This window comes from Falco biarmicus, chromosome 12, assembly GCF_023638135.1.
Source record: "Falco biarmicus isolate bFalBia1 chromosome 12, bFalBia1.pri, whole genome shotgun sequence".
Classification (NCBI taxonomy): Eukaryota; Metazoa; Chordata; class Aves; order Falconiformes; family Falconidae; genus Falco; species Falco biarmicus.
Window position 1 is genome coordinate 14,054,705 of NC_079299.1, and position 26,784 is coordinate 14,081,488.

At 38.6% G+C, this 26,784-nt stretch overlaps 1 protein-coding gene across 3 annotated transcripts in view; it reads right to left on the minus strand.

The window, feature by feature from the left end:
* Positions 1 to 13,144: 13,144 nt before the first annotated feature.
* HAAO (3-hydroxyanthranilate 3,4-dioxygenase) overlaps positions 13,145 to 26,784 on the minus strand; it is a 35,869-nt gene continuing 22,229 nt past the window's right edge. For 2 of the 3 annotated variants that reach the window (XM_056357200.1, XM_056357201.1), the window contains 4 exons: positions 18,258 to 18,403; positions 17,043 to 17,111; positions 15,810 to 15,892; positions 13,145 to 14,420 (listed from right to left, as the gene is read on the minus strand). In XM_056357200.1, the coding sequence (XP_056213175.1) occupies positions 14,342 to 14,420; positions 15,810 to 15,892; positions 17,043 to 17,111; positions 18,258 to 18,403 (377 nt within the window). In that variant the 3' untranslated portion in view covers positions 13,145 to 14,341. The remainder of the gene's footprint in view (positions 14,421 to 15,809; positions 15,893 to 17,042; positions 17,112 to 18,257; positions 18,404 to 26,784) is intronic. The other variant, XM_056357202.1, reaches the window with a different exon arrangement.

Consider the following 26,784-nt stretch of genomic DNA (forward strand, 5'->3'; position numbering starts at 1 on the left):
GCAGCCTTGCGAGTCCTCCACAGACTGGAAGGAATTCCTTCAGGATTTTGTTTGTGCATCTCTGTACCGTTTGTTCTTTCCTTTTAAATGCCCTGCTGATGATCCATTTTCATCTTGTGATCCAGAACAACCTCCAGATGTTTTTCAGCAGAACATTTGCATTGCAAGTTGTTGCCCATGTTTTTATGCAGTTGATTGGTTTGTGCTTGTGTGTGTTCGTTGTTGTTCAGTTGTCCCCACTGAGATTCACTTTGTTGTTTTTAGAACTTTCTACAAATGTATCAAGAAAGTTTTGATTTCTAATCCTGACCTCTAGGATACTGGAATTCTACCTGGTTTGGGATTGTATATATTTTAAATTCATATGCTGCCTATTGTATCATCCAGATTACTGTGATTTATACAGCACTGAATGCAAAACCATTTTGCCAGTCAATAGCTAACAGTTCTCTGCAATACTTTATTCAGCTAGTTGTAAGTATTGCTTGAAGTTCAACTGAGAGTATTTTCACCTAGACAATATTTCCTTGATTTGCTTCTGTCTTATGTGAACTAGGGCCTTAGTTGGTCAAAATATGACAGTTACTGTTTCTCCTTTATTTACTTTGTTTCTAGAAGGAAATTAGATTGTCTCAATCCAATGTTAGTTGTTAACCTATGCAAGCAATTGTAGACTTATACACTATATGTATTTTTGTAAAGAATTGTTCTGGTACACGGTTCTATGCTGGGTAATGAGAAAACTAGCAAGATATAGAAGATTCTTTAAGAAAAACAGAGATTTCCATGTAAAATACATAGCATCAGTAAGACCCAAAGATCAAGGAAGGTGGACTCTTCCAGGTCCTAGAGGGGAGTCAAAGATGATTATTAAATATCTAGGACACCTGGATCATTTTCTTTGATTCTATTGAAATAGTCTTTAGAATAGTTAATGAGATCTAATAAAAATTGGAAAGAAAATACTTTCAGGAAGCTCAGTGGAGGCTTTTCATAAGTACCTAATATCTGGAAGTTGCAAAATTAAATTGGGGTAAAACAATCCCATATTTATCTAAGTGGATTCAGTAGCCAAGACTGGAGTATAGAAGTGTTTTGATATCGTGTTTATTAATTCTAGGAAAAAATAATATAAAGTACAGCTGAACAAATGCACAGGAAAAAAGTGGGACAGCCAGTCACCCCTGGAGAAGACAGTAAGGTAAAATGATGTGAGAGTGCAGCTGCAGTATTTTACTGTAGAAAAACTTAAACGTATCAATAGGTTTTCAAAAAGACTTTATAGTATAGCCATTTCTGTCAGACCTCAAAACAGGCGGTGTTTTTCTGAATTCTAGAGAAATGAAATGCTTAAGGAAATCAAAGCTTTTATTAAAAGAGGGAGAAGTACTCTAGTCAAGTACTCTAGTCCTTGTTGTGGTGTAGAGAAAAATGAACTGTGACCTCACTTCAGAGTAAGGCCTGAGAATTCAGGATAATAAAATGAAACTCCTAAGAAATTGGCATAAAAATCAAGATAGTGCTTGACCTACTAGTTTTTGAGTGTACAGTGAGTTATAATACTTAAATGTACTGCTAAGCCTAAGCGTATTGTGTTAGGTTAGCAGTGCAAAGAAAGACCAGACCTTAGAGAACCATATAGCAAACAAATTATATGTACAGAATGATTAAAGAGAAGGTAATGTGGTATTGATCACTAAAAGTTGTCCAGTAAATCTAGCAATCTCTCTTAAAGGCATAAATATTAAGGGGAATAAAAATCTAGCGTATAAGGGTAACAGACCAAGAAGCAATAAGCAGAATGAGCTGATGAAGGAGGAAAAATCATGTCAGATAAACTTGATTAATATTTTGGAGATTGAATTACAGATGGCTGCAATGGAACAGATGTAATTTGTATGGCTGTCAGATCCTGCTCCTGTTTATACAGATGAAAATCCCAACTGACTCTGTTGACATCTATTGAGTTTTTGCTGATGGAACTCAGAGAACTCATCCCTAGCATTCACTGAAACAACATTTTCATTGTAAATATTCATTCAAATGTGGCTATGTGTAATTAGCGTAGTCAGGTAAATTTATACCTCATAGGAAGAGGATAAACGTATAGATCTGTGGTTCTGGGGGAAGCAGGAAATTAGCTGTGGATAATAATAATGCAGGCTTGGTTTGACTTGAAAACGAGATGGTCTAAATGAGAAGGTCCTAAAAGGTAGTGTTTACTGAGAGGACATGGTGCACTTGAGGAGCTTGTGCCACGTGTTATGGTCTGGGTTGTGTTATGAGGGTATGCCAGGACTGATGGAGAATGCAAACTACGGTGGGGTAATGCCAGAGGCTGGAGGGAGGCAAACCTGTAACCTCATTCATCCTGCAGGGAGTGGTCCTTAGGAGGCCCCACAACAGAGCTGCAGGATGAGACGAGGAATAGCTGTCAGTTTCATCTCCAGTACTTGCCTGTTCGGCAACAGAGGTGCATCCTGAATCACCAGGTAAATCCAAGACAATTTACTGAATGAACTTGTGTCATACAGTTCCAAAGTGTGAATACTTTCCTTTTTGCAATGGGAATTAAGATCCCCTAGAAAATGTCTAAACTGATGGTTAAGTATGTACTCAGATTATGAAGGATAGTAAAGTGTGAGGTAGTGACAGGACAGTAATGCAGAAACTGATCTGATTAAAGTAGAAATATGGGTTAAAAAAAAGAAAATTACATAAAAGTTTTTTTATTTTTTAATGCTAAGAAATATTAGGATTATTTTAAAACTTGTTTGGATAATGCTGGATTTCAAATTCCCTGTAACAGATGCCAGTGGAATGTGTGAGAGAGCCATCGGTGTATAAACACAGGTCTTGAAGTAACATTTTGGCTCGCTGACTCCCACGTTGCTGCTGCCAGCCATGGCATACATTTCTCTCTATAACATGGAAACACAAGTGCTGATAAGCTTCAAAGTTATGAAGTTAGTACAAAGGGATAGAATAATTGGAATTTAATAGTGTCTACAGCATAGGGCTATTTTTAAGTATATTCAGTGTGCAGTGTGCCAAATACTGAGGAAAAGAGCAGGACAGGACAGCACATAGTTGTTGCTGTATAGCTGGAAGGAATTATTTGATTGCTGTTTTACTGCTCACCCTGAGAATACTGCTGATTTGATGTTTACCCATCAAGAGGTAATACCTTGGTACAAAAGCAATTAAAACAGCGGGAATCTTTTTCTTAGTCATCTCTGTTCTACTCTAGATGTCTTTTTCTCAGTTCAGCACCTGAATTTTCACAACACAGACTGATTAGAGAAGCAAAGTTTTAACACAATAACTCCTTAACTCAGAGGACTATGCAGTCTTTATTTCTCACTGCTGGATACTTGGGATAAGTACTGAGCATACAGACCTTCAGAAATGCCAGCTCTGAGAAGAAACAAACAGATGCTGTGGGTGAAGGAACTGGAGGGCTAATGAGGCTTTTTTCAGACGCCTTTCTCTGCTTGCTGTGTAGCTCCCTTTCTCTAGCTTGCCATTTAGCCTACAAGCCTCTCGGGAACAGATTGTCTCAACCTCAGTTTTTACTGTGCCTTGCTGAACATGGGAGCCTTACACCAAGGAGTATTTCCTTTGTTGACCACTGAAATATAGTGGGATTTGCCTTCTGTGCAGCTTTGCTTTTCCTTCCTGGTTTCCAGCAACAGCACAAGCCTAAGCAGAGAGAGGGTTAGCTTTCTCTCAGAGGACAGAGAATTCTAAAGAAAAACTTCTCCGAGTATGCAGCAACAGCAATATCTGAGTCACACAAGAGCACACTATGTTTTTATCCACATGCTTCGTAGCTGTGTGTGGTAGCAAATGCAGTAAAACCCCTACACACGGCATATTCAAGAACTCAGTATTTTCATCTCTGATGAAGAAAAACACTTAATGAACTCAGTGGGAACAAATAAAGACAAGGAGGATATGTCATTCTCCGGTGCCCAGGTTGAGAGGCAGTAACATTAGCTGCGGGGGCGGGGAGAATAAATATCCCCTCGGCGCTCAGCTCTAGCAATGGGGTTGTTTCTGTGCTGGGTCTCTCCTTTCAGGACACTAGCTGATGGGCAGGTGTCAGAATTTGTGCATTAGCTCTGCCTTTGTTCTCCTCTAGCTCAGCTCATCTTTTCCTTTGTCCCATGTGAAGGGCACCCATAGCAAAGGCTCTGCTGCCTATCACCGCAATCCCAGGACAAGTCCCTTCAAACCTTGCCATTTTCCTTTTTCCCAAGGAAGTAGAAGTTAAACTGTTTTTCAGTGCTAAAAATAGGCAGAGTAGAATTGTTCAGGGAGTTCATGTGCAGCCTGGATATCTGTGGCTTCCTCCAGCCGAAGGTGGCTGCCAGTGGTCTGACTCATTGCTCTTCCTCGAATCGTTTCTCCACCAGTATTAGGTCTTTCATGAATGAGTCCTTAAACATCCTTTAAAACGAACAATACAGTTTTGTCATTGTTTGACCAGTCAGTTAAGAAGATGAGATGGTATATCACAGAGAATGTTCATTTCCAGGCACTTTTACTGTAAGAAAGTGCATCTGTGAGCATAGCTCTGAATAATAATCCCTCCAGGAAAAAATGGACATCTGTTCAGGCCTTCCATGAAGTGACATAATATCAACTTAATGGAGGAATATTCCAACAGGAGACTATTAAGCTTTCCTGAATAAATTAATGTTATGCAGTTTTAATGGAGGTCTGAAATAGATGTGAGAATTAAAGAGAATATAAAAACTAGGTGTTATGCGGAGCCTTACTCTAGTAGATATAAAATTCTCTCAGATGATTGCATAAAAGTAAACTGTTTTTTCAAGGTGGCTTTAGTGATCTATATCGACTGCACACCATATTGCAGAAGGAGAGCTTTGAAAGTACGACTACAGCTGATGAGTAAAGGTATCAGCCATCAGCCCTGAGCTGAATACATTCAGCTGGATCGGGCAATCAACATGAACACCAGGGCTGAGAAGAGTTAATTGAGGCCAAGTGGTTTTAGGACTTGTTCCCCATCAGCCCCATCCCATTATAAATCAACCTTGGATTGCACCTGTGCTGGCTGATTGTGATCTCTGAAGAGTCTGCAGGTTGGGATTGGCAGAGGGTGCTTAATTCCTGCCCCTAGCTCATACCTGGTAAAATCAAGACCATACCTGGCGGGCAGGGAAACAGGTATAAAGGATCTGGCTGCTCTAGTTTTGTGTTTCCTAAGGTGGGTATTTTTTTTTCCTTCTTCACTGTGGAGCAATGCTTATTAATTTAGGCTCCCCCTTTACTGCTATGTTATGCTAGAGCTTTAATTTGCTGTATCATCTTCAATATACTGATGAGTACTTATTTTTAAATACTTTCATGGCGATTGAGCACTTATGTCTTTGGCATCTCTTTGCAGGTGAATTTCAATAGACTTGAAAATGTTCTGAAATATTTGTATTTGTGCCTCTTTGGGCTGCCCCTGGTATAATCGTCCTCATGTAGACTTTCTATAGACTACTTGATGTACTGTATACTGGGTAATTTAAGGAATTCGTTACTTTCGTTATATGTGTATAAGTAAATGCATTATTGCTTCTTGTAAGAATTTGCTAGAAACCAGAAGGGTTTTTTTTTAACTTGGTGAACTGTGGTCCCCATAGAGGAAAAGGAAAGTTAGTTTACTTGGCCCTGAACAAAAGATCTCTGTTTAGGTGGTTTACGTGGTATTATTACTGTAGCTAATCATGTCCCTGGGCTCTCAATTTCAAAAATGAACACTTATGTCACGTCAAGTAGTTGCCATGGAAATCCTCACAGCATGAACCTCTTCAGTGAAGACCTTATGGCAGATAACTTAAATTATGTCTATTATTTCCTTAAACACATCAGGCACTAGAGTGAAAGGGGTTTTGCGTGCCTTTAAAACACATGCACAAGAACTACTACTTGCTTGTTCTAGCATACGTTTCCCAACTTCTTTAAATCAAACAAATGAATGTCAGAATCTAATAGCGTGCATTGATTTGAGAAAGCGGCACAATGAATTAAAGACATCTCTTTTAGATCCTAGTACCCTAAAATATTTTCAGATGAACCTCTTTCCTTTTTCTTTCTTTTTTTTTTTTTTTTTTTTTAAAGACCTCTGTATGCTGAGGTTTTAGGAACATTTTTGTCTCCCATAATTTTGGAAAGCATTTGAATGCTTTCTACTGCTGTACTGTGCTCTGAGCGGTGTAATCTTTGCTAGGGCAGGGTCAAATCTAAAAAAATGAAAGGTATGAATAGTCTTTCAATTTCAGTTTATAATTACTTTTTTGTTGTTTTTAGATGCTTAACAAGCTTATTTTAGAGATTGCTTTGGATTACACTTTTTAGTTGAATTCCAGAATGAGAAAGAATTTAGTTAACAGAATTTTTGTTGGTGTTTTTTTTTTTGAGATGATCTCATTGCTTTCCAGTGCTGTCTTCTCCACCTCTCTAGATGTTAACATTGACATCTGGAAGCTGTTCTTTTTCAGCAGAATACAGTTAATAATTTCTGGTTTTCTAGCATTTCTATAAAGACTAACTCAGCTGTAATAAGGGTGTTAAAGCCCCAAGAGTTTTGTTCTATTATCTTGAATAAGGTACACTATTAGAGTGAAGTTATAACCTGCAGATATATGTCATACTGGAGTGTACCTTGTGTTCAGCAACCTTCATGTGCTAATGCAGTTCCATCATTGTGTCTGGCTTTAGCTATAATGCCTACATAGATAGAGAGCCAAATTGTCCTCTGTTGCAGTGCTGTGACATCAGGGTAATTCCATTAGCTGCATATTTATACAAATACAGCTCAGAATAGCATTTGTACCAATATAGACATATGAGGAAATTAATAAAATGGGTTCATTGCAAAATGTAAAGAAATAAATATGGAAAATAGCAGTTTAATGACAAAACACACAAACTTTAGAAAATAAACAGTAACACGTTTCAAAATATTTTCTACTGTTTCTGTGTGTCTTGGTTTTAAGCAAGATGAGTATTGGTACCTTTCACAAAGAGTATTTTTATTAGTCCTGCAGGGCAAGGAACTTGAAGATGACTGTTCACGTGATCATACAAACTGTATGTATCTCTGTCCAGCTCCCACTGCATTGATGTTGATGTCCTGGAAATAGCATCTGTGACTAACTTGGTGCCAGCTGCAGCTGAGGCCAGTCTCCAATGCAGGTGGAGGTGGCACTCACGCTCTGTTAAAGCACACAGATGAGCAAGAACAGAAAAGAAGTGTGCTTTGCCACTTAACAGCTCCCCCCATAGTAGATAAAAGGAGTACTTCATTCTCCTGAGCTTTCAGCCTGTCTCTCCAATCACTATGTTCCCTTTTAAAATTAAGTCTGTTTAGCTTCCCCTGCCAGACACTCTGGCACAGTTCCTCAGGCACTTAAATATCATTGCGGATTTGGGCTTCCGAGCCTACATCTTACTTCCCTCTGAGGGGGAGGAAGCTTTGCAAGTAGAGTTAATTTTGCTGTAGAGGAAATAAATACCATGAAACCTTTCTGTTAGATTAAAATTGATAATGAAAAACAACCTTTGGCCCTCCATGAGGAGCAGCTGTGAGCTGCACAGCCCCCCTGAAAAGGCTGGGTTAGGTGGAGCATTTAGTGTAGTTGGCTTCCAGTGAAGCCCAGGATAGTGCTTCCCTCCTGTATGATCTGCTTTTTCTGTCCTCCAGCAGTATGTATGGAGTGGATCCAACCCACAGAGAGCACAGATGTAGCTGCTTCATAAAAGCTCCTGAAACATCCTGTGTCTGACATAAATAAAAATGACCTTTAGTATCAATCTCTGTCTCTGCCAATAATGGGCTGGTTGTGTTACAAAATGCCAAGCACATACAGTATGCTTGGCACTAATTTCACCAATATGGGCAAAATACAACCCATTCCTGCATAAAAATACTCTTAAGGCATATATAGGTCTGTTTGTGTGTGTGTTTATAATGTATGTGCGCATATATACAATATAAGTAAACTCTGTGTAATGATACAATTGTATTTTAGGGGGTGCAGAACACTGCACAGCCACGTTTCTTCATTGTCGTGTAGCAGTCTGATTCTGTTAACATACTGGCATAAATCAGGGCAGCTGCATCTAAAACGGCAAAGATGTAAGTAGTGGCAAATTACTTTCACTGAAGAATTGGGTGTAAATTGCCTAGCTTATATCTGAAAGATGAAATAAATAGCTTCAGACAACTGAACGTTGTCATCCATATTGGAAATAGAAGCCAGAGTTGGTTAATTTTCGTTTTAAACTCTAAGTCTGATGGAATAAGGCAATCTGACTCCTGATTCCAGTGCTGGCATGTAGTTTCCTATCTTGGTTTAAAAGTAAAGATAATCTAATAGGTTTTGGTGGATAAAAAAAAAATGAATTCTCATCATTCTGTGAAGCTTACTCAGTTTTGTTCAGTGTTTACTGCTCTCCTTCTGAAGAGAATAACAAGATATTGTCTGATAAGGCAACCTGTCCATTGACTGTTTATTTGCCACTCAGTAATAAAGCATGTAGGGTTTGAACCATTGTGTTGTTTATCACCAGTATCAGGAAGCAATAAGCAACTGTTAACTTTTTTTCTCAGGTTGTCATAAACAAAGCTGATCTATTTGTGGTTTGACAATCTGTTGATGATTTTTTTTTTTTTTCCCCCAAGTCAAAATGTGTTGTTCACCTTCTTTTTGTAATGTATGCCAAGATGATATAGACAGATCACAAATGTGTTCAGGCAAACGATCGCCATGGAACAGCGGCTGAGGTGTTACGATATGTGCTTTTTGTCAGCACTTGCTTCTGTTTTATAGAGTACTGTTTTCTGTATTTGGGGAGCAGGAATTATCTTCCAGCTTGCTAGCAACACTGTGGTGCTTCCCACGTGGCCTAGTTGACCTTGTAATACTGTGAAGCCGTACCAGGATGGGGTGGAAAAGCCTCTAACAGCAGATCCTGTCACTGGGATGCTCCTGCAGGACAGCAAAGATCTGAGTTTAACCTGCTTCCCCTTGGTAGGGGTGGGAGCTGTTCTGGGGCTTCTGTTTCTTGCGAGACTGCTCTTTTCTTGGGGCTACTGGGTAAAATGGGTTTATCACTCTCCAGCTGTGATTTGCAAGAAGAGAATAAGCTTTGCTTGGCTTTTGGAAAAAGTGAAGTGTGGGGTGCTTCATAAAAAAAAAAAAAGGCAATAATTTTGCTGCAACTTAAGTGTAATTTATCTCCCAAATCAAGGACATATTTTTTTTATTTAGCTGTGTAATGGTCATGTATGTGCACCTGTTTATCAACTCTAAAAATACAAAGCAGTGTTCAAATCTTCCAGCATGTGGTTCTGATGGAACTTATAATGAATGATCAGGCCAAAGATCTTGGAGATGTATTTAACCTAGAGCAACAGCAATTTAGAAAGAACTGTTCTACGATTTATAGACCCCAAACAGGAGAGCTCTCTGCAGAGGGGAATCTGATGTGTGCATTAGGATTGATTTGCCTAATGACTTTGCTTTTTCAGGGCTTGTTTCTGGAAGGGTGCTGAATATAAACTGACTTCATGTGTGTGTGTATTACCCTAGCTTTCAAGCTTCAATCAAAATTCCAGTAGCATTTAAAAAGGAGAGGTTTTATGCATTTCCACACTTTCTGGACCATCACTGAAAATATTGCTCACTGGACCCAGCATAAGATCTTTCTGTACCAGATAGCACTAGGACCTGTAGGTCAGGTATTTACTCTGAGCTGCAGGGTAGATATTAACTTTGTCTTCATTATTGCTTTAAAATCAAGGGTTTCACTTTGGTTCCAACCAGCTATTATTCTCTGTCCTTTGATGTTGGAGAGCAGCTCTACAAGTACTTGTGTATTCAATCAGATACAGACCAGAAGGTGATGGCCTTCATTAGCCTGAAGTGTTCATTCAAGCACACTCCGGATTGCTAACTGAAAATAAAACACCTAAAAAGAAGCCCCAAAGCCCTGAAATGTCTGCATTATGAACAGAAGCTGTTTTTGTAGGAATTTGTTAAATAGCTTAAGTAATTTTTCTTCCTTTACTTATGTGCAATGGTGGTGGGAGGGTTGCTTTCTGTGCATCTGTTCTATAACATATATATTTGCCTGGAGAGAAAACAGCACAATGGATGTTTTTAACAACAGAATGAAAGCATTTATTATCCTCATGGAGTAAGATAAGGTTGGTTTACAGGTGTGAGTAAATACCGTGTAGGTTTGAGGAAAGAGTTTACTACAACACACCTGATTTTACCAGTTTACTCATCCACCTAGTTTAGTTTTCTGCCTCTGCTAAGGTTTGTAATTTCAAAGGAACAAGCAAGATCTAAAATTAAAGCAAGCATGGAGGAAGAAGAGTTCCTTTCTTGACTTTTATAAGCTGTCAATTTATGCATTGCAGGATGAAAGGTAGTTACCCTTAGATCATTATCTTGCCTTAACTGTTCTGTGTTTGTTTTTTTTGGGGGAGGGGTTGGGTTTTGTTGGTTTGTGTTTGAGTTTTGTGTTTTGGTTGGTGTTTTTGGTGTTTTTGTTTGGTTTTGTTGGTTTTTTTTTTAATGGAACAATCTTGAGTTCTTCTATTGATCTCCAATATGTTTACTACGTGATCTGTGAGGGTCATTGTTATCTTCTGTAGTTCTCTCAGAACCATAAACATATGTGTTTTGCATAAACTTGCTTTTTGTAGGTCTTATTTCAATATTACAGAAATAGCTAGTGAAAACTTAAGCTTTATTTACTGTAATAGGATTATTTCTTTTTTAAGTATTATGATTACTTCAGGCAATATCAGTTGTTTTGAACTGGTGTTGGTGTATAATGAACCTTGCTAATCAACATATTTTTGTTATGGTCTCATATTTCAACGCTTAATAAGCAGGAGTATAGTTAGATATTATCAGTTTATTTCCATAATTCATGTAAGTCAGCATTGCTCAAAAATAAGAACTTAAGTACTCTATCAGGTCAGACCTGTCTAGCCTAGTGGCAATAGGAGACAGTAATTTTAAATAGTTTTGATCTATATAGCTAAAAAGGAGCATTATCTTTACAAAATTTACCAGTTTTCTCATTGGGATTAAACATTTTAAGGACACTGAACATCTGTAGCCTCTCTTTATATTTAACAACTGGCAAGACTGGGCTGCATTTGAAGTGAAAGGATGCTGCTGACTTCCAGGGTGGGTGAGATTCAGGCTTGGAGTAACTCTCTGTGGATGCATGTAGGTAGGCTCAAACTCCTTTGTGTGTGTTTCTAAGCTTTCAAGACAGCTCCAACTTGTGACTCCAGACAATCCTGCATGTGTTAAAAGTAACTATTAATCAATGAATGGCTTCTGCTCTGTGTAGGCTTTATTGTAATACTGCTTAGCATATACATTTGTCTAAAGGCTTCTGAGTCTTGAAGAAACAGTGAGCAACAGTGGATTGTCTATGCAGTACTGTACTAGTGAGGTTAGCACGCTCCTGCCAAAAATGTAGTAAATTTATTAAGTATGAGGTGACATAATATCTGTACAATTCAGACAGAAAATGAGTGCCCAAGTCAGGGTGCGGGTGCACCTTGCATAAAAAGGGCTGTAAAGAAGTCACGTATAGGCATAGGGCATGGTTTTGCGCTGGTGTGCTGTCATGGCCAGGCATACAAGCACACTGTCAACAGGGGTGCATTAGGGCACTCTGCAGACAATTTAGGCACCTAACTAAGCCTTCGCCACTGGACCTAAACCTGGAATCCTTCTTTATGAGGCGAGATTAGCATTGGAGTCCTCAGACTGTGATCCCAACAACCTGATGCCAAATATCTACTGAGCTGACCACACATACACAGAAACAGCACCTGGCAGCTAAAAGGGCTCTGGGAATCAAACTCTTACCTGGGCAGCTTCGTCACAAGCAGAGGAACATGGGTGCTTCTAATTAAAATGTACCATTGTTGGGGCAGTTTACAATATCCATAATACAGAAGAAGAATAAAAGATTCACTGACTGATAAGGAGCCTCCTGGAACTATTTGAAGTCTTGGAAAAAGAGAAATTGCAGGTTTCTAAATTGCACTGTTAAGCATCTTGGAAATGAGTAAATCACAGGTTCTCTCTGTGCTTCCATTTGTGCTCTGGCTACCAAGTAATTATTGATTGGGAGTGCAAGGTGAGGGGAAGAAAAAGAACTGCAATAGTCAAAAGAGACACTAGAACACAAAAATCTTTTCTCCTAGTACTTGGTGCGTAAACCTTGTTACAAATATTCTCATGCTTGTTTGATCTTGATTCTTACTCATACTTATGGGACTGGACACCTTTTACCCAGTTTTTACACGACAGCAGCTCATCACAAGAAGATTACTGACGACCTGCTCAGTTCTGGTTTCTGAGCACAGGCAGTGGCAGAACTGTGGGTGGTGCAGCTCTGGCTTAATGCTTCTGGTCTGGTTCTTGCTCTGATTTCAGGTGCCTAGCACAGGACTTGGGTAGAATTCAGGTGTTCAAGCACAAGTTATCATAAAAAACCAACTTCATCACAAATGTATTTTGAGTCGAGTTTTAATTTTAAATCCTGGGAGGTACCTAACCAGAGGTACATTAATTTTTATTCTGAAATTTTCATGGCAGTTAGTGCCCCTGGGTGGGTGAAGAACTGTTGATTTTTCTGGACACTGTTCTACCTGTTACTGTGTTTTATTCACTTATCATTCAGTATGAAATATAGAAATATTTCTGTGGTTACCCTCTAACTGGTGGACTAAAAATGTAACACTTTGGTACCCTAGATCCCTCAACCATAGATGTTCACTGAAGGAGTAGGCAATTCTGCAGCACACCAATACCAATGGTAATCGGATAAATGACTCCCTTGTTTGAAGGGGGTGTTACAGCTCCTCTTCATGTGTGACAGCTCACACCTATAACAGCATTAAGGACTAGGCTCAATTCCTTAAATTAGGGCCCCTGTTATTAGGAGGATATAGCAAAACTCTGCTGTATGCTTTACTAGAAAAGCTAGTGAACTTAAATATAAGCTATAAATTAAAGTCAAAATTAAAGTCAAAATAAAGTCAAACCATCTGAGTCTATCAAAAGAATGAACATTTGAATAAAACACACATGACAACTCAGTTTAATGAGCTTTGTAGGTGATAGATATATTAAAGAAATATTTTTTCTGAACTTAATTAGAATTATTTTAAAAATCAAGAAATGGTAACTTTTTGCTTTCTCAAACATGTAATTGATATTAGCTGCAGACATTTAAGCAACCTGTTTTCTGATGATGATAATGTGAAGGACAATTTAAAAAAAAAAAAAAACAACCAAACAAAACAACCGAAAAACAAACAAAACAAATCCCCCTCTGGAGAGTTCATGGAATAAAAGCAGGAAAAGATAATTTGACACTTGTTATTTCTGCAGGAAACCTCTGTTCAAAAAGAAGCAGCACTCAGTAGGAACTGATTATAGTAATTTTTCTGTTCCCTTTTCTCCCAACACACTTCTTGGGCTACTTTGACTTGAGATTTCTGCTGCACAGGAACACTCAGGACCCAGATGCTCTTGTGTTAGTCATATTGCAGTGCTGTGTTATTGATAGTGTAGTGTATAGACAGCATCCAGTGTGGCATGGTACTGATAACTGTGATTGCTACTGCATTGCTGGATTTGGTAAACTGCTAGTAAATTACCTGAAGTAAGTGCAGGTGGTGATCTAAGTAATGCTTGATGTTGCAGGCTCTTTCCCTGAGATCCTTGAGCACAGCAGCAGATAGTTTGTTTTGTTTTTTAAAGGGCTTTTTAGCCAGAGATCTCAGGACATCTGTGAGCCACTGCCAATTAAAGCTGTCATACTGTGGGCTAGGTAACTAGTGTTATACCCAATTTATTACAAATGACAAAACTGAGACAAAGAAATTAAGACTGTTTCCTAAGCAGGCATGCCGGTATCCATCCTATCTTTTTCTACATTTTGTGGCAGAGACTTCATTTGAAAAGTCTTTAACTTATTCTAGATAATATCATATATATTATCACATAAGTAATCCTGCTACTTAGATGTTTTCATCTTCTTTCAGATATGAAATATTGTTTTAAAAAAACCCTATTGATTGTAGATTTTGCTGAAACTCCACTTGGGGGGGGGGGGGGGAAGTTTTAACTTGGCACAGCACTTGATTCCACTTAATTCAGTGTAATCGTATTTGACTACTCAAATTTCTAGGCATTTTGACTAAAAAGATCATTAAAATAAGGCAACTAGGTTAAAACATAGTTATCATTGAAGTCAGCTGGGAGAGGAGCTAGGTATAAGGCTGCTTGCGATTTGGATCCTGAGCAATGCAGAGTGCAACACATTCTTCTGTTCTCTTCCAGCAGTACCTGGAAAAATAGAAGGAGAGATAATCCAGTGTGTATGGGGGAGAACTAAACATTGACACTGCTGAAAAGTAGGGGAAAACAAACAGGTTCTTTTCTGATTACACTCGTTCTTTCCATACTGGTATATCTTGTGATGTTTCAGGGAATTACTCTTCACCATCACTAACATAAACCAGACATCATGACATGGTGGGGAAGAATGTATATCTACCTGAGCCAAGGGGGAAGACATCTATTCTGATCTCGGTGACATGAGGATTGGAACAGAATCGCCTCGATACAGATACTATTTTAATGAAATAAGTATGAACTCAATAGTATTTTTCTTGTGGCCATCACTTTTTTACTAGCTGTTTCTGTGCCAGTTGCACAGACAGCCAGAGATCAATCAGTGTGCAGTGGTGATGCATACAATAAAAGGTGTCTGCTGTACAGATCTGATGAACATCTTAATGCAATATGGACTGTGCTGGCAGATCTCTGCACATGCATTATGCCATGATTTTGAAAACACATGCTCATTGATTGGACTGCAGGACTGGGAATTAATTTAACTGATTCACAGAAGTGATGGAATTAATGGTAAAGGGAGGACATGGCTATGTGTTGGAATCACAAGTGCAGAGAACAGTTCTGTGCACAGCTGGATGGTCTCAGATCTTTCAGCAACTGTTGTCAGTGCTGTACAAAAGGTGCAAATGTCAGCACTACTACTTATTACATTTTTTTTTTTTCCTGTAGGAAAGGCAGCAACTTTTATCACCTCCCTATAATCTGCTGCATTGCGTTACCAGTTAGTTTACATCATCCTTCATCTTCTTGACGGTGGGCACTTTATCAGCTTATGCCATGCTTCACAAGATTTGGCGAGTATTTTCCCTCTCCGTTCTCGCTGGGAACTATTTTCACTGGTTTTTTTTTTTTTTTTTCCTTTACATATATCACATGTGTCACGATTATGAAACAGCCATATGCATCCTATTCCAGGAAGAGGGCTGTGTTCTTAGTCTGAACCCCAAATATCGCTGCATTGATGTTGATTAAGCCTGGTCTGAAGCTTAGAGGATCTGCTGTGAATTGCTGATTGGTGTATCCGTGCCATCTACCTTTATGCCTGGTCTTTTGATTGCTGCTTTTTCTTGGTAGTGTTTATCTTTTTTATTTTCCCCAGCTTCAATTGTAAGAGGTGAACTAGAATGAATGTCTGACTTTGTTTCCTTCTGAAGAACTTCTGCCCTGAGGTATAATGGAGGCTATTGCAAATCCTGCATTCACAGATGCTGTCTTTCTGCAGCAGCTGATGCCCAGCCTGGTGTGGACCAAATACAGAGAATTTATGTTGTTGGAAGCACGGAAATCATCATTGAACCACTGTTCATCTCTACTCACACAGACTGGGCACGGACAAGCAGGCTGTCACCAGCAGACAGAGTCAGGGTTTTGCCATCCATGGTAACAGTCGATGTGCCCTCCTGAAGGGAAACGACAGATAACCAACTTTTGATTTTCCATGTCCTGTCACTAGCAGAAAGTGCGTGCTGCAGGTAAGTATGCAGATCTTTCCCACTGAAAGAGCACTTCAAACCTGCTCTCTTTCATGAGGGCTAGCTAAATATTCAGCTGATCTTTCCTGTCTGACACTATTAGCATCAATGAAAACATGCTTCACGGTTCGTTGTTCCTCATCATAAAGCAGCAACCCATTGCCTGACTCTTGGGGCTACCCTGCTACCCGTCTAACCTCACCGGCTGCAAGTTGGTATGGCGCTGAGAATTACGGAGGTAACCTCCTGGAGTACTACAAGCTCCTCTTCTACTTTTCTGATTCCTAATATCTTTTCAAGTCTTGGAAGCAGTTCACAAGTCAGCAGCGAGCTGACAGAAATCACAAACAGGAGCCCATCCACACGGGAATGGACTTGTCATTATCTTTCAAGCAGAGGAGCCAGGTTCTTGCCAGCAACGAGGTCTTGATTGCATAGGCTGCTGTCAGCTGCAGTGTAAACAAATGTCTTTCAAGATTGTTATGTCAAATTAGTATTTCATAGTCCCTGTGAATGTCAAAAGAACAGGAACTGATAGAAATATCTGCCTCCCAAACTGGCCTGAATTGTGTAAATGAAAACTAGCTTTTCTCTGTTTCTCTCTTGGGCTGCACGTGTTTCCTAGAAGCCAGCTGAATGAAGAGCCTCTGGATGATCTACCATTGTGCTTTAGTATAAAAAAGTCTGAGAACTTGGTTATTAGCTCATTCTACCTGATTCCAGTTTGACTGCAGTAGGAGGACAAATGCCTCAAGGCAGAAGTAATAGGTGATGCTTTTTTATCACTTGGAGGTGTTCTGGTATATTTACAGGATATACCTTAGGTAGGGTATATTAAAATCCCCACCCAGACCTGATGGAGGAAGTGTACAAGACAAGGAAAAAAAGAGACTATTTTTATGGTGGCAGTAGTTTACAGTTATTTTTCATGATAGTTTAAAGCTGAAGGATGGTTGATGATCTTTTATATGAGAAAGAAGGTAATAATTTTAATTTCTGTTGCTGGTGCTAGAAGGCTTTACTACTGTTCAGTTTGAACTGAAACATGAACTCATTGGTTAAGAAATGTGCCACATACCAGCTGCCATATCCAGATATCTGAATTCTTTTTACTTTTCTCAGTTGTTCCTGGTCCGTAAGCTATAACCTTTAAAAAAACCCAAATGAAAAGAAAAAGGTAAGAAAAGTAATGGATTCATCCCAGTGACCAAAGTGTACATATTCATCTTCCAACAGCATTTAAAACGTTCTATTTTTATGCAAAAATATTCATAGATGATGATGTTATTTTTACAGACATTAAAATTCACATTACGTTTGGTATTCTCATATTGATTCCTACTGATAAAAAGGGAACTGATCACACCTGCCACTCCTTATGCTTCTCTGCATCCTCACTTATCTACTCCTTCTGCCTCCTCCCACTCTCAGCTTTGCATCTATATCCTTCCTGCTTCTGTTCTTGGAACAGGCACTTCCTCCTCATGAACTCTGGGCCCTGTCAAGAGCCTGTCGAAGTAGAGAAGATTCTTCCATTACCATTAAAAAAGTTGCAGAATGGACCTGATTTTTCTCATTATCTGCCCTTTCTGTGTTCTTCGAGACAGTCCCACGCTCTCTGTCACTTTGCTGTCAAATATATTGGATCCTTCAGAGTGTGACTCCAAGTAACCCAGGGAAAGAATATGTTTTGTAAACTATTGTGCATATAACACAGATAGCAAACGGGTGACAGCTTTATTTACACCCAAGCTAGTCTGTGTTTGACTAAACTGAGAAATGCGATGCTTTAGCACAGCCCAGGCTCTCGGGTGCTGTCCAGTTTTCCTTGTTTCCACTTTATGTAGATTGAGGGGGAGGGAGGGGAAAAAAAAAAAAGTGTATTTCCACACCCAGATCCCAGATTAGACTTGGCACCAAGAATGCTGTTCAAACACATAGGGAAGCCAAACATGGTTGCGAGTAGTATTTGTATCATGGCGGCGTTTCTGATTTGTGAGATATGGAGGGATAGGGCTATGGAGAGAGTGAGCTGGCTTAATCCCAGTGGAAATAAGGTTCAAGTTGATTCCATGAATGGAAGTTTCTGAGCTAGGAAGCTCCTGCCTTAAGCTAGTGAAATCAGTGGATGAAGGCAGGCACTTCTGAAGGGCAGGTCAGGCTAAGACAGTTGTTCTCTAGGGGTACGTAACTTTCTCTGCTGACTACATACTATTCCCAGGTCTGGATTCAGTCAGTCTGAACAGCCAGAGAAATTAGACACACGCCCCACCCCACCCTGTTTCCCCCCTACCTCTGTTTCAAAGTTATCTCCAAACATACTCAAGGATTTTTTCTGTTTTATTTCTCTGCGATGATCATTTAACCAGCCTGAGAAGGAAAACGGCTCCATAACAGAAGTGGAATTTAGTGGGAAAGGTGTTTCTTTCAGGAGTTCATCTGTAAGTAAGGCAGAGGGCTGTCAGTGATGCTTTTTTCCCTTGATCTTTGCAAGCATTTTATCGTTGTTTAAAGCTTGAAGGGTTCAGTTTACAGATATTATCTAGTCAAAAGTGAGTTGTAACAGGAAACAGTACTATGGTTATTATCAGGACTTTTTACCTGAGATTGTAAGATGCATGTATTATTTGTGTATCTTTATGGAGTTGCTTTTTAAAGGTGTTTTCAGAAGTGTTTTTCATCCACACCTGTTAAAAATGCATTCAAACAGCATGCAATAGACCACCTAGTTCTTGCTGGCATATTCTTCGTTCTGAGACCAGCTTTTGAACTGGTAAAATCTGATGTGTCATCTCTGAGCCTTTGCCAAGTCATCCCTTACATATCCTAATGTAAGTGGAATTAGGACTGTAGAACCAGCTTACTTTATATCTTTCATATAGTTAGTACTGGCTGTTACATTTCTTCTCCCCTATGTGTTTTTAAAACACTGACCACAGTGAAGCAAACCAGTTATCACAACCTTAAATTTAATAAAATGCCTTTTTTTTTTTTTTTTTGTGTGGTGATCTTGGAGTTATAGCTGGATTTAATTTCCAGTAATTCTCCTTCATAACTGATTTGATTTAAAAGAGCTGGAGGACTGAATGACGTTTCAGTGTAGGTGGTGAAATTCAAGATTTGTGCTGTGTGTTGCTAGTATATGGAATTAGCTGTAGTTGTTTACCAGCTCAGAGTGATGTGCAGAGACAGCGCAATCACCTTGGTGATCCCGAGTAGTTTGTTCTGAGATACCATGGGGGAACACCCATGGAGTAATTTCAAGCAATAATGCCAACTAGGTGCTGGAAAAACTCACTAAAGTTAAAAAGCTAAAGCTGTTTTTCTCTGCTCTGCAGTGTTTTGAATGTATCATTTCAGTTTTCAATGGAAGGCCATTTTGTACGCAGTCTTAGAACAATGTGTGAGAAGGTCCGTGTGTCCACGGGATGGCGGTGGACTGAATAAGCTACTGCTGTTTAACAGATTAAAAAGCACCGAGTATCTACACCCATCTCCAGACAATCTGGATGGGATGCTAACCCTTTTATTGTAGATAAAGGTTTTGCCATTCAAATTTCTTTTCCATTTTATTGAATTAAGTGGAAGAAGCAAATGTTTCTGCAAATGATTTGTCTCAGCAATGCCACTTTCAGGAAACACTGAAAGCAATCTGAAGAAATCTGCAGGAAAAGAAGGGAATTTTTTGTTTTGAAAGCTTTTTTGTTTTTCAAGCTTTTAAGAAAAAGATTCCTACTTTTCCATTATTTAACCTAAATACTTAATACAGTTTATTGAAAAGCAAGCTCCTCCAGAGAAATTAAGAAACACCACAAAGAAAAAGAAAATCTTTACATTAGATTTATTCTAATCTGGGCCTGGAAACATTAAAAAGATCTGGTCTGAACATTCCATATTTTATTTTTGGATAACACTAAAAATCAGTGTTAAGGTCATTGGTGATTTATTTCCACACTGCAATATTTCTGGTTGTTTTGGTTTGGGTTTTGTTTGTTTGTTTGTTCTTTTTTTTCTTAATTTTCACAGGTTCATCAAACTCACTTTGCAGGTAATTAGAAATATTTATATATACTTTGTCCTGTAATTATGGATATGCTTAACTACAGCTGTATTGGAAAGTTATTTTTTGGCTAGGGTGAGATATAAAATAAAGGTCTAGAATATTATTATATATATTCACACACAGCAGAGGAGAATAACATATTAAGACATTTCATCAGAAGGTACTCGGTGCAATTAGTATTCCAATAGATTTTTAAATGTTTTGTTTCATGTATAGTAGCAATCTTTACCTTCTAAAGTAATACAAAGATGATAGAGGTGGGTTTTTTTTCTATTATCAGAATAAAACAGATCACTTGAATTTAGAAAAGCCTGTTGGAATACAAGAAAGCCATTGGTAGGGCTTTCTACTAAAATGCATGTCCTTGTTGAAATTGTTGGATTTTTTTACAATAAATAAATAAAGGTATATAGCACCTGTAGGATAAGAGACAAATACTGAGAGGCCCTGAGTATCCTGCTCAGCTCAAGGGAATACATGTCTCCACAGGTCAAGAATTCCAGTGTCAAGCTAACAAGTAAGTTCAGACTTCATGTGCTGGAGAAAGGACAGCAAACAGCCAAGTCTCCAGGATGGGCAGTGTGATCTTTTAGGCAAGCAGAACTATGAACGTTCTCCGTGAGTTGCAAGGAACTTGGGGTACAAAAAAGTCAAAGTACTTGTTTGTATTCTGACAAAGAAGCAACACGAATCTAACAATGAGAAGCAACTGTAAACTTCTAAGTTTGCAGCTTAACTTCTGTCAGTGCTACCTGTAAACATAACTTTGCTAGTTTTCCTCTTTCTGGAGAACTCCAGCTGTACCGCAAAACAGGGACAACGTGCACAGGACAATAGTAAAGTGACCTATGCATACTTAGGGCCAATGTAAAGTGTCATACATCCTACGCTTACTACAGAGCACTGTCCTTTCTTGCTTGTGATATACAGGCACTTTCTAACAGTTTCATTTACTTTCAGGTAAAGATGGACATAAAAAAAAAAAAATGTATTTAGGCTTTAAGTACTTCAGGACAAGAGCTGTATTTTGACACTTGTCAGCAGGCCCTGGCCTGTGGTGGGGTTTTAGCTCGTTACTGATTTTGATGTTAATGACACTTGCCCAGTGATAGCATAACAGCAGTTTGAAAACTGTGTCTGCATGAAATGAACCTTCAGTGTGATCCAGGATGATGATTTGATTACCTGTTACTGCAGAGCAGAGACCTCTTTAATGATGAAGTATATGACATGTATCTGACATTATTAATAGCCTACGTGACCGAGTCCTCATTTAACCCTAATACTTATCCCTTGTATGAAAGCTGCAGCTGCCCTAGTGCTTGTGAACTTGAGATAATGAGCTATGATGAGAAGGATCCAATATTTTGGGATCCCACACATGTCAGAGTTGAAGCTTTGTGCTTCCAAAGGAACCGAGCATTTCTTATCAGGCTAATGGCTTATATTTAGACATTGTTGCGTATATTTCATCTTGGCCTGTACATTGGCTTTCAACAATATCTCAGGAAGTGCGAATTGGTGTGTTTCCAGAGCTCTTATGTTCTAGTAATACCGTGAGGCAAGGACACAGCATGTTTAATGATGGTAAAGGTAAAAAATATGGCAGCAAAATGGAAGATGGCAATTCTAAGCTAGTCAGCTAAAAGCCTTTTGTATGTATCTCCAGGTAACATATCACTAAATGGAACATCAAATCTAGTATTTTCTTACATGTTCAGCAGATCTATTTCAATAGTTCAATAATAACATCCATTTTTGTAGCTATTAAATATTTGTATCAGAGCAATGTGTTATTTATGGACTTTATAGCTCTGTTCAGCTTTAAATTAGAATCTGATGGTATCATGTTAAGCTGAAAAATACATCATGTTTACTGAATGACTTTGTAAATATTTAAAAAAAGGAATTACAGGTTTCGGAGGAAGTTGATTTCAGTTCAGCAATAGAGACTGTACTAAGGCTGAGAATATGAAGGTGTGCAAAAATGGAGAGCGCGGCTTGCAGGAAAACAGCCGGTGAACATACAGGTGGTTACAGCCTCCACAGACATCACCTAAGGAAGAGTTGGAACTTGCTGGGAGTACTGTACTTCTGATAGCAATAAAGAGGGCAGGTAAAAGAGGACTGCCCCTGGCATACCAGGTATATGGGAGTGTATTTGCTTTTCCAGACATGTTAGATGGTAACCCCCCTCTCCCCGCCCCAGGGATGTGCCTAAGCTTTCCTGTCAAGAAATCAGACCATCTCATTCTCCCAGAGTGTTTCTTGAGCCTTCTGTCCCCAAGCTCTTTCCATAGCTGTCTTGCAAACCTTGTTTCTTCAAGATTTGTTGCAAAAGAAAAGAGCAGTAAAGCACATGAAATACGATATACTGAAATAGTGTCAGCTATCAAACTGATTACATGTTGGCTTTATGAAAAACTATTTTTTGCTGACATGCCATCCTTCAGTTCTAGGCAGCACATTCTAGATTTCAAATCTTTAAATCGCCTTATATGTTGTTACTAATTGTGAAAGCCCCTCCATCCTAAGTCACTGTGCTGCCTCAGAAACAGTCTGTCCCTGTATGCTGTGGCCTTATCTCCATGCAAAGACATGAGGAAGTTCCTTACAAATGGTGTCTCCCTCTCTGCAAAAGCAGAAGACATGCTTAACCGAAGTGGAGCAGTTGGATGCTTTCTGTTTTCTTACTCTTTAACTGAGCATAAAATGGTCCAGATGGGATAAAGAGCTCACAAGTTATTTTAGAATTATGTATTCATTTATTTCTGTCCACTTTCTAATTATCCCTTCCATTTTTGAAAGACTGCTATATCATAATGAATAGTTCTGATGTGACCATTTTGCAGCATTTCATGTTTAATTTCCAATGCCAGCAATAATATATACCCTGGGATGTTTTTCCTATATGTGCCTACCTAATTCTTATGAAAAGTCTGCTTTATTCTCCATGTCAACAGAAATGTCAATGAGACTAGTAGGAGTTTAATACCTCTGTAGATAAAACTTGTGGACTGAGGGATGTAATTTCAGGCATCTGGGTTTGAAAAAGCAAGTAGTTAGCTCACTGCATATAAAAATCCAGAGTGAAAGCACTGACAGTGACTGATTACTTTGGGGGTAGTTAGTTCATTTCACTGCTGTTGAGTATACATGCAGAAACAGCTGAAAATTCAGCACTCACTCGGTGTAATCATACATTTCCCCGTGTAACTGTATTTGGTTTTGTAGCATGCCCTGAGAGTTGGCATGACTGCAAATTTATGATTTGTCCCTGTAATTATTTCTAGGCACATTTTTCTTTGTGTCATTAAATCTATGCTGGAAACTAAACAACAATTTTTTTTTTTTCCTAATTGAAACAAAGAAGTTTGAGGAAAGCCTTGAAAAATATTTTTGTAATAAAGAAATACAGCCTCTTCAAAAAGAGGTGTCAGCAGCCAGATGGAAGGGAATAAATTGGAACCAAGAAATTGCAAGATTTAGGTCATAATTATGTTTAAAGGCTCTTCATGGTATAGATAGGTCATATTGTATTTAGAAATACTGACCACTGTTCCAATCCTACAACCAGGAATCTTAATTTTGGTTTCTGAATCTGCCTTTTATATGACTGTGGGCATTTCCTTAATTGTCTTTGTGTATAACTTCTGCTTCCATAGAAGAGGAATAGGATATTTCATTATAACAAGTGTTGAGACCTCACTACATTTGTGAGACAAGGATTTGTACAGCATGTGTGAGCTATTACTACTAAATAGCCTTAGAAACACTAGTGAAAATGTCAGATTGACTCCATTAGTGAGTTTTCTGTTTCAGATGTTGCTGTTTGGGGAGCATTTAAGAGCATAAGGAAGAAAGAAGATGCCTTATTAGAAAAGACATACCTGCTGTGAAACTGCTCTGAGCTTTAGGGCTCTCAAAAATACCAGATATTTTTCCCCACTAAAGTCTGAACAGAAAGAAAAACAACTTTATAGGGCATTTCTTCCAATTTCCCTGATAGGTTTATTATATACATTATGTACTAAAGGTCAGTAGTGGCTTCGTTCCCATGGAGAAGCATTAGGAGAGGAGATGGAGATTGCAGTTTATATTCTGCCTCTTTTTGAGGAGGCTCAGCAGAGAATATTGTGGGAGAAGTAAGCTTGTTCCTGGAGACTTTGGTTTTTGTTTGGTGACTGTTGTCATTAGCTGTTCTGGGCTCAGAGCATTCGTGGCTCCAAGGGATGTGTAGCCTGCAGTCCAGGGTTTTGGATTATATATTGTAGTTTCAGATTAAAAAGTTTAGTGGAAGTTTTCATATGGCAAATTATAGCAGCCATGCTCCATACATTGTAATGCTACTTTATTTGTGTATTAAATGTTGCTGATTTAGGCTGGTTTGTCAGAGTTCTTCATCTCCAGTGCTGGCTCTGTGCTCAGTGGAACTGGTGTGGTGTGGAAAGTTGTTAAATATGAAGGGAGGGGAAGTGGATGAACCCAGTGATTCATGTGCCCTTTGCAGTTCAGGTGGGCTTCGGGAGAGATATGAACATGACTTGGAAGTTACTTAAAGGATTCAGGCATGATGGGATAAAGATCAATAGTGCATTTATGTGGGCATTTTTGCCAGAACAGAGACAGTGAGGACGGTATGAAAAAGGAGTAGATTCAAGTTGTTGATAGAAGTTACAGACAGTGTCTCGGAGAATTGTACAATTATGGTGGGTCTAGACAGTTTGACTGTCTAAATCTAAATGACTGAGGCTCTGTGTCTGTTTGAGTAGCCTTCTGTCCTGGAGACCTCCTGGTGGCTATTTTCAAGATAAATTCCCTAGAGGAACACTTCTTAATATCTAAATGCTCATGTTTTTTCTTTTAATACCAGTACTCAAAGCAGAAAGAAATTACATTATAGAAGGATCTATCTATCTAGATACGTGGGAAGTCCTTAATAGATGAGAGAAAAGAGAATAAAATATTCAGTTTTCTAAATGGCTCTATAGCAAATCAAATTTATTTCCAGAATAATGATTCTTATTTAATTAAACACACAGTGATAGTATCTTTAGAATTATTTCAGGATACCTACAACACAGGCATATACATACAGTTATTTTAAGTTCAAAAGAATGGTCCTGTATTTGCTCTAGTGTAAATGAAGACACAATTTGTTCTGCTCCTTGGTTTTATTTTTCTGAGGTAGTTTTAATTTAATAATATTGCCCACTAGCCACTTACCTTTATTATTTAGCTTTTTCTTATTTTCAGTTATTAACACTCTTTTCTTTTGATCTGCTGTTTTTTATACACCAGTGAAACAAGACTGAACAGCTAATACTGTCTACAGAGGCTGCACTGGATTAGCTACAGAGGATTGACAGTACAGAAGCTGATTTTTATAGTGCTGAGCTCACCTTTATAACTTGCTTAATAGCACTACTGAAACCAGAAAACATTTGTTTATAGACTGTGCCCGAGGCTGTATGGTATTCCTACTCAACTGACTGAAGAAACCACTCAGTTTTTCATACTGATTCAGATCCTGAGGTTTTGTCTGCTCTGAATCACAAGCAGAGAACTGTGCTGTATCCTAACAACACAAACCAAATTTTAAGTTCAGACTGTAAGTTACCATAGATACACCTAGAACTGATGAAAGTTTTGCTAGTGAAGTCACTACAGGACTGGTTTTTAATTATATATCTGTATGTCCACTGACAAGAAAGCTTTTATGGGAATTAAAATTTCATTGATAATTAGAAGTAGATTAATTGGTTTGGATACTGCTGTCTCTTCATATATTTGGAATGCCCTGCTTTCAGAGGGACTTGCTCTGCTGTTGGCTGAACCAGAAACCATAAATAAATCAAGAATAAGTCTGGACTTTAGATATTTTTAGGAGTGGTGGTGTTTCTTTTAAAGCAATTGGAGCTTGATTGATTCCATTTATAGCTTTCCTCTATGAGTGAGCTGCTATCAAGGGGTTTCTTTCAAGATGTTTTTCTTCAATTTTATTCCGTTTCTCTCTAAAAAGGTGAGGTGCTAGTTCAGGCTTATGTAGAGATGAGCCTGAGAGTGCTTCAGCTGGCACTTTTAAACTGAGGAGATGCTGGAGTTTCAGCCAGGAGGAGGCTGAAACCCAGACCTCTGCATAGGTCAGCTCAAACCTTGTTAAAATATTTTTTTCAGTGAAACATCATGCGAAACTGCTGGTAGCTTGTTATATGTTACAAGTGTCATGCTGGTTGTTGAATTATACTTCTGAAGAGAAAAAAAGGAGAGCTGCTGAGGGAATAAATCCAAAGCATTATTTCTGTCTCAGTTGGGTATATCTCCAGAAGGAACATATTACCAGCTTACTCATATCTCAGTCAAACTTTGTTTGATGGATTATTTTTTTTAATTTTTTTTTTTAACACAAGTCTCACTGACAGTTACAGGAGCTGCTAGCTAAAACTTCTGTAACTAAAAATGTCGGGTATTTTCCTCATGTGTAAGACATTACTGAGAATTTGAGCTTCTTATTGTCCGTGAGAACTGAAAACTGGAAAAATGGAGCCATTCCCCATGCTGAAAGCCTGCCATATAATTTGTTGACTGCTTTTTGCTTATAGCAAGAGTTAGGCCAAGGGCATCTCAAATTTTTGTTGTTTTGACTTAGCAGCTAATCCAAGAGGAGTGTCCATTCAGGAGAAAAAGGTGCATTGAGCTCTGAGCAAAGTAACTATGTTTACGTGCTTTATTTTTTATGTCTTGAAAAAAACTTTTT